At 45.2% G+C, this 12,734-nt stretch overlaps 1 protein-coding gene across 8 annotated transcripts in view; it reads right to left on the reverse strand.

Moving 5' to 3' along the window:
* The window catches only part of LOC311065956 (actin filament-associated protein 1-like 2), a 63,937-nt gene that overhangs the window by 41,695 nt on the left and 9,508 nt on the right, over positions 1-12,734 (reverse strand). For 7 of the 8 annotated variants that reach the window (XM_084086846.1, XM_084086845.1, XM_084086847.1 and 4 more), the window contains exon 2: positions 1,132-1,269. In XM_084086846.1, the coding sequence (XP_083942972.1) occupies positions 1,132-1,269 (138 nt within the window). Of the gene's footprint in view, positions 1-1,131; positions 1,270-9,143; positions 9,380-9,889; positions 9,966-12,734 lie in introns of all 8 variants that reach the window. The other variant, XM_084086848.1, reaches the window with a different exon arrangement.

Here is a 12,734-nt window from a genome sequence, read left to right on the forward strand (position 1 = left end):
ATAAACACATACAATTGTAATTTATTATATTATATAAACATTCATAAAATTGTAAGAACCCAAAACCCAAAGTGGAGCTATAAACTGAAGTATGAAGAGGTTAGACATCCATAACAGAAGTCATTTACATATAAAAGTCTTAAGATATGGTGGTAAAGATGACGTTTTTATATAGGTTATATGAGAGTAACGGTCTTCGAATTGAACATCTGTCCCCCCCAATCTTACCATGACCTTCCACTGACTCTCTTTATCCTGCAAAATGGGTAAAGTTCAGTCAATCACTACAGCTGCAGGTGGATCTGCAGTGTTTCCAGACAGATATGGAAAAAAAACTGTATAAAACATGACAGCTTTGTTGGAGCCGTGCTGCAGTGATAGCGCACATATGGGACGTTTAAAAAAATCAAGCTTTTAATATTGTTTATATGTCAATGTGGTGTTTTTAATATGCTTAAAAGTTTAGGAAAAAAAGTTTAAATATGTCATTTTGGTGATCAAAGATGAGTTTTAAGGGATAAAATTATTGACTACAGGGGGACTTTAACAAAAGAGCACTCTTTGTACGGTGGAATTTAATCAGTCTGCTACTGTCAATGTTTTGCTACATGGACTACAGACATTGTTGCTTCCTGGATTCTTTTGTTTCTTTGTTTCTTTTGGTTTAGTTTATAGATGAGTTTTTATTTTGTAAATAAACCCAGCATTTGAGTTCATCTCCTGTCTATTCTGCGACATTACTGGTTTTAAATTCAAATTAATATAGCCTTGGTGAGCGTAAAGGTCCTTGCACACTGAGTCCGAAATTTTAGTAAGCGTTTTTTCGTATTCGTCATTCGGTGGCTCTGAACTGTCAAAACACCTCTCAAAATGCTTGCTACGGATGCGAAAAACGCAGAAAATCAAACCCAATCCGAATTTTTTTTATGACGGACTAGAGTTTTTGAGGCAGTGTGTAAACGTGATAGACACAACGTGAGGTCGTATTTATTTTTAAAGTGGGGAAATTTCGGATGAGAATTTCGGACTCAGTGTGCAAGGATTAAAAAAATCTTTCCTACTTCAAACATTGGAACGGCAGTGTATACTTACATATACAGTCACATTTACTTCATATAACCAAGTGTTTACCTGGTGTGTCCTTATTGTCCTGTAGTTTATATAGCAGCTCTGAGATGGATTTTTTCTGGGCCTGAGCAATATAACTGAGATTCTCACTGTCCAGAACCAGCAAGAACGCCTGCAGGTCCGAAACCAGCCGAGCCAGCACTACAAAATCAAAGAAAACGTATGTATCATCAATAAACACAATTAAATGATTTTTCACATTTAAAAAAAATAAAAAATAACAGCTTGATTGGAAATTACTCAGTATAAAAATCCTTGATTTCTCTTTGTCTTCATACATCAAAGTCTCATATCTCAAGCACTGAGACTGACACAGTTTATGATTATTTAATGTTTAACTATGCAATGTGATGATTTTTAAATTGTATTAATATTTGATGGATATATGATGGATTTTTCTTTGTTTTAGATTGAAAGTCTGTACCTGGGACCAAGATAAAACAATAAAATCTATACATAAAAGAATTTTAAAATTCAGTTAGCAAAAACAGATGATGAAGGCTTGAAGAAAAGTTAACTATCTGCCTGACTAACCTGTTATAACTACAGTTCAATCTTTTCAGGAGAGATCAGTGTTTGATTAATTAAACCACAACAGTAAACATGCTCTGTCATGATTCTGCCTTCATGTCCTAGATCTTTCTTGTTTTGAGGCAGGATCATGACAGACCCATGTTTTGTGTACTAGCACATGGCCATTTGTTTGGGCCATGTGCTTGTGTTGTCTCGTTCTCTGCCCCGCCCCCTTGTTATCCTCGTTTTGTCTTGATTGCTTTACCCATCATCACCTGTGTTCCTGATTAGTTTGCTCCCTATTTAATCCCCTCATGTTTTCTGTCCTGTGTCGGTACATTGTCTTACATTGCCTGTTATCCCCTGTGGTACATTGCTTGTTCTACACTGTGAGTACTTTGTCAGAGACCTGTTATATCAGTATTGTGAGTTTGTTTCCCGTCATTGTCAAGTCAGAGTTTAGTCTTTATTTGTTATCTAGTCTTAGTCAAAGTTACCTGTCTTCAGTCCTGTTTTGCCCCCTCGTGGGTATTGTTTTCTGTTTTTGTGTTTAAATAAACCTTGAGTGTCTGCACCTCGTCTGCTTTTGGGTTCATCTCCTCCACATCCCATGACAGAATGTACCGACCAAAAGAGAACCCAGCAGACAGTAGGTCCTCGCCTGTCGAGTCCCAAGCGGACCTTTTTGTTGAATGGTGGCAGAAGACAAGTTCAGACATCAGGATCGGCAAGCTGCCGATTCCGCCTCAGGGAGAGAGGTCCATAAAGCAGTACGCTCGGGTCGCTCATGAGAAGCGTTTTTTCCTCCCTGACATCCTTCTCAACCGCTACTTCATTGCGGGTCTCAACGCTCCTCCGCCTCTTGCTGAACGGGAGAGGTTGGTAGACCGCCCGTTTGCTGATATGGTGGACTGCCTGTCGCGAAGGGAGTTGCGGGGCTCCATCTTCTCTCCACCCGCCTCGCTGCCAGTGGTCCCGGAGGATCGCGTCCTGGCCGTTGTTGCCCATGGTGATCCGGCTGGTTCCACTTCTCCAGAGGTCTCTTCTCCACCTTTTGAGCTCCGTGGTAAACGAGGGAGACGGGTTTCTTGGGATTCCCCGTCTGAGTCTTCCTCCACCGAGTCAACGCTGCCTGAGACTTCCCTACCAGCACCAGTTACTGTCTCCGCAGAACATCTCCAACTGGTCGCTAGTCCAGCTACGGATTCGGCTTCGCGACCAAGGAGAAAGAAGAGGAGAAAGGGAGCCTCTCGCTCTTCATCTCAGGCTGTCCCAGGCGCAGTCTCAGAGCCCGCCACTGCAAGCGCTGTTCCAGAGCCCGCTACTGCAAGCGCTGTTCCAGAGCCCGCTACTGCAAGCGCTGTTCCTGAGCCCGCTACTGCAAGCGCTGTCCCAAGCGCTGTTCCAGAGCCCGCCACTGCTAGCGCTTTTCCAGAGCCCGCTACTGCAAGCGCTGTCCCAAGCGCTGTTCCAGAGCCCGCGGCGGCAAGCGCTGTTCCAGAGCCCGCGGCGGCAAGCGCTGTTCCTGAGCCCGCGGCGGCAAGCGCTGTTCCTGAGCCCGCGGCGGCAAGCGCTGTTCCTGAGCCCGCGGCGGCAAGCGCTGTTCCTGAGCCCGCCTCTGCAAGCGCTGTTCCAGAGCCCGCCTCTGCAAGCGCTGTTCCAGAGCCCGCCTCTGCAAGCGCTGTTCCAGAGCCCGCCTCTGCAAGCGCTGTTCCAGAGCCCGCCTCTGCAAGCGCTGTTCCAGAGCCCGCCTCTGCAAGCGCTGTTCCAGAGCCAGCCTCTGCAAGCGCTGTTCCAGAGCCAGCCTCTGCAAGCGCTGTTCCAGAGCCAGCCTCTGCAAGCGCTGTTCCAGAGCCAGCCTCTGCAAGCGCTGTTCCAGAGCCAGCCTCTGCAAGCGCTGTTCCAGAGCCAGCCTCTGCAAGCGCTGTTCCAGAGCCAGCCTCTGCCAGCGCTGTTCCAGAGCCAGCCTCTGCCAGCGCTGTTCCAGAGCCAGCCTCTGCCAGCGCTGTTCCAGAGCCAGCCTCTGCCAGCGCTGTTCCAGAGCCAGCCTCTGCCAGCGCTGTTCCAGAGCCAGCCTCTGCCAGCGCTGTTCCAGAGCCAGCCTCTGCCAGCGCTGTTCCAGAGCCAGCCTCTGCCAGCGCTGTTCCAGAGCCAGCCTCTGCCAGCGCTGTTCCAGAGCCAGCCTCTGCCAGCGCTGTTCCAGAGCCAGCCTCTGCCAGCGCTGTTCCAGAGCCAGCCTCTGCCAGCGCTGTTCCAGAGCCAGCCTCTGCCAGCGCTGTTCCAGAGCCAGCCTCTGCCAGCGCTGTTCCAGAGCCAGCCTCTGCCAGCGCTGTTCCAGAGCCAGCCTCTGCCAGCGCTGTTCCAGAGCCAGCCTCTGCCAGCGCTGTTCCAGAGCCAGCCTCTGCCAGCGCTGTTCCAGAGCCAGCCTCTGCCAGCGCTGTTCCAGAGCCAGCTTCTGCCAGCGCTGTTCCAGAGCCAGCTTCTGCCAGCGCTGTTCCAGAGCCAGCTTCTGCCAGCGCTGTTCCAGAGCCAGCTTCTGCCAGCGCTGTTCCAGAGCCAGCTTCTGCCAGCGCTGTTCCAGAGCCAGCTTCTGCCAGCGCTGTTCCAGAGCCAGCTTCTGCCAGCGCTGTTCCAGAGCCAGCTTCTGCCAGCGCTGTTCCAGAGCCAGCTTCTGCCAGCGCTGTTCCAGAGCCAGCTTCTGCCAGCGCTGTTCCAGAGCCAGCTTCTGCCAGCGCTGTTCCAGAGCCAGCTTCTGCCAGCGCTGTTCCAGAGCCAGCTTCTGCCAGCGCTGTTCCAGAGCCAGCTTCTGCCAGCGCTGTTCCAGAGCCAGCTTCTGCCAGCGCTGTTCCAGAGCCAGCTTCTGCCAGCGCTGTTCCAGAGCCAGCTTCTGCCAGCGCTGTTCCAGAGCCAGCTTCTGCCAGCGCTGTTCCAGAGCCAGCTTCTGCCAGCGCTGTTCCAGAGCCAGCTTCTGCCAGCGCTGTTCCAGAGCCAGCTTCTGCCAGCGCTGTTCCAGAGCCAGCTTCTGCCGATTCAGCTGCTAAGGCTGTTTTGCGGTCGGTTTCGGCGAGCCACGAGATGCCGATTGTCACCGTTGCAAGAGCCTTGTCCGAGTATCTGTCCAGTCTAGCCAAGATTCTGGAGATGCCTGTCCCAGCTGGTGTGTCCAGCCCTGTTCCAGAGCCAGCTTCTGCCGATTCAGCTGCTAAGGCTGTTTTGCGGTCGGTTTCGGCGAGCCACGAGATGCCGATTGTCACCGTTGCAAGAGCCTTGTCCGAGTATCTGTCCAGTCTAGCCAAGATTCTGGAGATGCCTGTCCCAGCTGGTGTGTCCAGCCCTGTTCCAGAGCCAGCTTCTGCCGATTCAGCTGCTAAGGCTGTTTTGCGGTCGGTTTCGGCGAGCCACGAGATGCCGATTGTCACCGTTGCAAGAGCCTTGTCCGAGTATCTGTCCAGTCTAGCCAAGATTCTGGAGATGCCTGTCCCAGCTGGTGTGTCCAGCCCTGTCCCAGCTGGTGTGTCCAGTCCTGTCCCAGCTGGTGTGTCCAGCCCTGTCCCAGCTGGTGTGTCCAGCCCTGTCCCAGCTGGTGTGTCCAGCCCTGTCCCAGCTGGTGTGTCCAGCCCTGTCCCAGCTGGTGTGTCCAGCCCTGTCCCAGCTGGTGTGTCCAGCCCTGTCCCAGCTGGTGTGTCCAGCCCTGTCCCAGCTGGTGTGTCCAGCCCTGTCCCAGCTGATGTGTCCAGCCCTGTCCCAGCTGATGTGTCCAGCCCTGTCCCAGCTGATGTGTCCAGCCCTGTCCCAGCTGATGTGTCCAGCCCTGTCCCAGCTGATGTGTCCAGCCCTGTCCCAGCTGATGTGTCCAGCCCTGTCCCAGCTGATGTGTCCAGCCCTGTCCCAGCTGATGTGTCCAGCCCTGTCCCAGCTGATGTGTCCAGCCCTGTCCCAGCTGATGTGTCCAGCCCTGTCCCAGCTGATGTGTCCAGCCCTGTCCCAGCTGATGTGTCCAGCCCTGTCCCAGCTGATGTGTCCAGCCCTGTCCCAGCTGATGTGTCCAGCCCTGTCCCAGCATCACAGTCTACAGCTTTCTCCACTCCCTTACCACCTGCCTCACCCATTGTCTTCGCTCCGCTGCCGGCTGTAGCTGTTCCCTCTGTCACCACTTCACCCCGGACTGTTTCCCCCAAGACTGTTCCTCGTGTGTCCCCATCCAAGTCTGCCCGGACCCCTCGCCCTCAGCCATCGTCCTGTCCACCCAAGACCACAGTCCCACCCACCCACCCTGGACATTCCCCCATGAACTCTGTGTTGTCTCCGCCTCTTCCTTGTTTTTTATTTTTATTATGTCACCCCAATCCTGTCATTGTGTATTCATGTCTGCCTTTATTAGTTTTTGTCATGTATTGTTGGTTTGTGTCTATGTCTCAGTCGGTCTTGTCCCGTGTTTCATGTTCCCTCTAGGGAGCGTCTGGAAGCCGCTCCTTGGGGGGAGGGTTCTGTCATGATTCTGCCTTCATGTCCTAGATCTTTCTTGTTTTGAGGCAGGATCATGACAGACCCATGTTTTGTGTACTAGCACATGGCCATTTGTTTGGGCCATGTGCTTGTGTTGTCTCGTTCTCTGCCCCGCCCCCTTGTTATCCTCGTTTTGTCTTGATTGCTTTACCCATCATCACCTGTGTTCCTGATTAGTTTGCTCCCTATTTAATCCCCTCATGTTTTCTGTCCTGTGTCGGTACATTGTCTTACATTGCCTGTTATCCCCTGTGGTACATTGCTTGTTCTACACTGTGAGTACTTTGTCAGAGACCTGTTATATCAGTATTGTGAGTTTGTTTCCCGTCATTGTCAAGTCAGAGTTTAGTCTTTATTTGTTATCTAGTCTTAGTCAAAGTTACCTGTCTTCAGTCCTGTTTTGCCCCCTCGTGGGTTTTGTTTTCTGTTTTTGTGTTTAAATAAACCTTGAGTGTCTGCACCTCGTCTGCTTTTGGGTTCATCTCCTCCACATCCCATGACATGCTCAAGTCATGCTGAATTATCTAACAGCTGATTTTATGACCGAAGCGGAGGGCTCCTAAACTGCTGGTTTATTTATACCCTAAGCTGAATAAGTGTGTTCTATATTGCTGAATTATTTACTAAAGTGACTTTATAAGAGTGTATTCCTGCAGCCGAACCCATTCATCACATTAAACTAATATCCACACAAACATCGGAAACATGTGCCCCTAACACACTGAAGGTCTACCTTTACTGTGGACCTAAATTATTTATTTTATTATTGAATTAAACAAATTTCTCCTATCCTGAAATCATGCTGTGATATTTGATGACTTGAGAAGGAAAAGAGGCCTTTACCTGTTTTATAATGGTTTAAAGTGAAGCCTGCCCCCTGTCTTATTCTTATTATGTTGGCTACAGACAAACAGGCCACTGTTCAAGCCCTCACCACAGTAAACATACAGAGACTCCACACACTGTGTATATTACACAGAGACACATCAGTGGGCCTGTGTGCTGCAATCAATCCTCTCTCACTCTTTCTCACACATATTTTAAAGCATTAAACTTCAGCACATAACATATTCTGAACTATGAAATAGGGACCATGAACCACCTAGGGACCATGAACCACCTAGGGACCTGACCCACCTAGCAACCACATAGCAACATGTTAAAAAAACACTCAGACCAACTACAACCTTGTTCACAGGTAAGTGTCACGCATATTTTCCTCAGAAAATATAAAAACCTAGTTGCATACCCCTGTTCAAATCTTTCTCTCTTGTGAAAAAGAAGTATGCTTAATAGTATTGAATGTGCACTTGTATTGTACTTCAAATCTTTTTTTTAACTATAATGGCAGATAATATAATATTAATGAAACAAAATGCCACTTAAGTGTACTTAGTTACACTTTCATGACTATGTTTCTTAACGCACTTAAGTACACTTTTAAAAAGTGCACTTTGTAATAATGTCAAACTAAAAGTTTGAATAATATTGTTTTAATAAGCTTAAGTCGTGTTATAGTACACTTATTAAGTATAGAAGTGTTTTGATGTGTTGATCTTATTTTGATTTGTTGACTAACATATTAAAGCATCTGTAAAGTACTTGATTTATAATTTGACGTTACTTTTAAAGTTAATATAAATTAATTGCAACCTCAACATAACAAATGTGTAAATAAAAATATATTTAAATACATGACGTTCAATTTTCAATAGAACTTACATTAAAGTATATTTTAGTTAACCATAAATGCTTGGCAGAACATACAGCACATTTTAACAATATTTCAAAGACAATATAAGTAATAATGACTAACATATGAAGATGTACTTAAGTCCTAATTAAGTGGGTCAGAAAAGCACTCTAAAGTATATTATTTCCATAATACTCCTTTGCTAAAGTACATTTCTTTTTAATTTTTATTTTATTTGATTAAAGTGTGTCAAAAGAGTGTTAAATCGTAAGGTCAGATATTCCTAGTCCGTCACAATGCGGCAATTTGATCTCTGGTGAAAAATCTCAACACAGGCCAGCTGTTGTGATAGAGCTGAATGGTCCTTTGACAAGCTCTCTGTAGGGAACCCCATAAAGACCTACGTAAAGCCTTTGAAACACATGGGTAGTGTTATTTCACTACTCGTTTTAAAATAGAAGTTTTCAGTCAATCAATCTAGTTTGAAACAGCAAACTTAACACATATACACATTAAAAATGTATTTTTTTTCTAGGAAAAAGTTTGATGACAATTTATTTTTTAAAATAATCACATTATTGTGATTATCCTGAGATAATCAGATAATCCTTTTGTAGCAAAGGCTGCTACGTTAGAATTATGATACCATAGCGGGCTAATTGTCAAGTATGTTTTTGTCTAAGCTAACAAACTAATCAGTTAATGTTATGCTAAGGTAGCAGGTTAATCAGCTGATATTAAAGCAAGTGGAAACCGTGCTCCGGAGTGTTTCCGCGGCGTGCCTGTTGGAGGTTAAGGCAAGCCGAACACACATTTACAGCCTTTCTCTAAATTAATTCTTCTTCCTCTCACTTCTTTATTCTCTAATCTTGATATTTGTTTTCCTCTAGTATAACAAGAAGTCTAATAACTCTTTCTTAATTGCGGCATTAAATATTACACTAGAAGAATTAGGTGAGCAAGTGTTCTCCAGAGAGAGAGAAGAAAAGTGTAAACATTGTTCCTTATCTAAGGCAGAGCTTTTATCATTTGCCAGAGAAAGGATCAACGGATCCAAGAGGTGCAGTTTCAAAGAATGTCCCTTTTTGAGTCTTTCTTCTTTACAATCAAATCTCACTGAAACCTGCAGTCAATGGAAAATCGGCAGCTTTGACAATCAATGACATACAAAAAAACACTAAGTTAATGTGAATAAAACAGTGTTCCTTTTTAGATCAAGGTTGGTCAGTTTAAACACAAATAAGACCAAAATGCACTGCAATAGTTTTACAAACTCCTGAGCTTGAACAGAAACTGAACTTACAGTCAATCTATGCAAACCACTGCTCTCAGTTAGCACTGTGTGTTTTCCCAAATAGGATACCAGAGTTGAGCATCTTGATTGTGTCTATTCAGAACTGAATCCCATGTCTGCAGGGTGCAGTGGTGGTTTAGCTCTCCAGCTGTGGCTACATCTCCAGGGAGTAAACATCTGAATTCCCATGGGTTTATACAGGGTCATGGTGAGTACTGGTAGACATCTAACAATGCCCCAGCAGCCTTATTAAAAACAAACATTTCAAGAACATTAAAAAAAAGCTATGAGAAAGCGGTAAATCCCACCACAACTCACTTCATTTTCTCAGATTGAGAAAAATAAAGGAAGAGAGCTCTATCTACAACCACTGATATGCAAGCTTAGATGGAATCTGTTGACTTGCTTTTATTGCACAGATTTGAGGGAAAACTGTACAGGATTGGCATTTTCATTGTGTGAATGGGTCAATAAAAAGTGTGTGCGAGTGTGCAAGATAAAATATATATATTTTTTAATCTCAACAAAATTTTACATTTAATTAATTGTCATGAAATGTTATGTGAGGTAAACATAAAGTAAAAGATAATGCATATTTTCTTTATACATCTTATTTTCATATATTTTAAATGTAAGGTTTTTTTTTTTGGGGGGGGGGGGTTACAAGTTACAAATAACTTTGATTTATTATAATTATAACATAATTATATCCAAGGTTTTGTATAGTCACACCATATTGTAAGAGACTAACTGACCTTGACACAGTCATCATGAGAGTCTGCAGGGGTCCTCCCTATGATATAATTTCCTTTTTTTTTTCTCCATATTTCTCTAGATAGATAGATAGATAGATAGATAGATAGAAACAAAAAGATTGGTCCCAAGCTGGAGCCTTATGGGGCAAGCAAGGTTAAATAGTGAGGAGTTAAATAGAATCTTTAAATAATTTAAATGTATTAAAACCTCTTAAATACTCTACAGCTTTTCTGCACTTGGGTTCTGTTCTTGACAGAACGAAGCAGACAGAATTGAATCTAGCAAACAGCACATTGAAGTGAATCTCCTCCGCTCAGCTCTACGAGGGACCACCTCATCAACCAAAACCCAGTCTACAAACTCTCTTGTTCCCGGTGCAGGGGGACCTTTCCATCAGAGCTTATGCTCAGGTGCTCCATGACAAAGCATCAAAGCTGTGCAATGGTGAAACTAGGAAGAAGAGTTTCTTCTACAGAGGCCTTAAAACCCAAATTCCCTCGTCGAAGCTGTGCAATTTCCACCACTGGAACTATGGGGAATTAGTGGAGCATATGTGCCACCTTGAGAAAATGACAACTCTACAGCAGTGGAGCCCTTCAGCTCCCCCAATCACAAAGCAGCACTCTCAGAAGCATCCAGGTATACTCCAGCTCACCACAAAGGTTTCAAGACCAGTGGTCTCAGTGGCCCTGACTCCAGGGGTCCCAGAGGTCCTATTTACAGTGGTTCTAGTGGTCCCATGTCTAGTGGTCTCAAGTTCAATGATCCCAAAAGTTCAGAGTCCGGTGGTCACCAGCTTTCCCTGTCTCTGCCACAGAATCCACCCAGAGCCACCAGCTCTCCCAATCTTGGTCACGGAGGCTGTCCCAGAGCCGCCCGCTTTTCACGTCACAAACACGGATGCTGTCGTCACTCCCGTCAGAAGGGGGAGATGAATTTTACATGGTCAAAAAAAAAGAGCAATTATCTCTTTTCCTGGGTCACACATACAAGATGTGGCCTTTAAAAATGCGCGTCTCAGAGAGAAGAATGGCGCGAGCACATCCAAAATTCTGCGGGATTCTGCAGAAGGGGGATTAGGTGTTGGACGCAGGAAATACTAAAACCTGTAGATGGCAGTCGTGTTTCATGTGGCCATACTGACGACAATACTGTATGTGTGCTCGACTTCATGCTGAGCATACTGTATGATATTGAAGTAACATGACAGGGATTCTCGGTGCTTTGGCAGTACTTTGATGTCATACACATGCACGCTTTTTGGCAAACGTTTGGTTGGCGAAGTTTTCTTTTGCCAGTTACATAAACAGTCACATATTCTTCATAAAAATCCGACTCTATTTTTTTTCTGTGTACTTACAGTAGAAGAGACGTGATGTATGATAACTGAGTCTTATAACACAATAATTCGCGAAGACCTTTGAAGAGACCGAGAGCATTTGCGCAATATCATTAACTAGTTTATCTAATTTTACATTTAGTTCCTTTTTGCATCTGAACGTTTTAAATAGCTTTAACATGGTTGTAATGCGCTTTTCTGCATTACTGTACAGTGCTTTTTATATTATCATGTTTCCCTTTACATGGTATGAAACACATAGGCGTCGATTTCGGTGGGGACAGTGGTTACCCACCAGATTTCGTCATGAGTCATTTTGTACCCACCACTTTTAACTTCCGTCCATATTAATTTGACTTTTGGTTCGATTTTTTTAATCGTTTTCAGTGGTTATGAGGAGCAATATGAGAGAGAAATTTGGTAATCATTGTCTGACCCAACAAAAAAACATTATAATATTAATTTTATTTTATTTTTCGTGTTCGCATTTATGAGGGAAAAAACAACGTGTCAGTTCTCGGTTACGGACGTGCATGAGCGCTCTGAAAGCGGCACTAAAAGACTGCTTTAAAACTTTCACAGAGACCTCAAACAGAACAGCTGCCTTTCTTTAAATTGAATTTCGTTTTGTATTAATTATATCTTAATTTTAATCAATGTTTCATGAACCAATTGCCTGTATTTAATAAATAAGAAGTAAATATAGCAGACAATCACGACATTGGAGGCGCCGGCAAGTGAACTGGAGTTCGTCTCATAAATGAACCGAAACTCAGCGTATAATGCACATTCAAATTCACAGCGTATTTAGACACATTTAGACGCATTCATAATCATTACTTTTACCGGTTCTTTGTGGCAAGCTTTATGTGTGCGGTCGTACCTACAGTATGTCCAACATCAAGATTGGTCCATGGCACAGACCTGAAGGACCCGTGCTTTTATAGTTTGATCCTTCCTCGGCACAGGCCTTTTCCGTGGTTTACTTTTGAAGGACGAGCATATCAGTACAAGGTCCTCCCTTTCAGGTTTTTCCTGCTCCTCGTGTCTTCACGAACGTTGCAGAGGCTGCCCTTGTCCGTTAAGGGAAGTGGGCATTCGCATACTCAACTACCTTGACAACTGGCTAATCCTAGCCCACTCGCGAGAGTTTTTGTGTGCGCACAGGGACTTGGTCCTTGAACACCTAGCCCAACAGGGACTTTGGGTAAAGTTTCCCCCAATGCAGAAAATCTCTTTTCTCAGAGTGGAGTTGGACTTGATCATCATGACAGCACATTTTTCACAAGACCGTGTCCAGTCAGTGCTGAACTGCTTGAAACTGTTCAAGCACAAGACAGTGGTACCACTGAAATATTTTCAGAGGCTCCTGGGGCATTTGGCATCCTCGGCCACGGTCACGCCGCTGGGGTTGATGCATATGAGACCGCTTCAATATTGGCTTCAGGCTTGAGTCCTGAGATGGGCATGGTGCCACGGCCATGTGGCCATCACGCCGATCTGTC

This window comes from Abramis brama, assembly GCF_963993115.1.
Source record: "Abramis brama genome assembly, chromosome: 16".
Taxonomy (NCBI): domain Eukaryota; kingdom Metazoa; phylum Chordata; class Actinopteri; order Cypriniformes; family Leuciscidae; genus Abramis; species Abramis brama.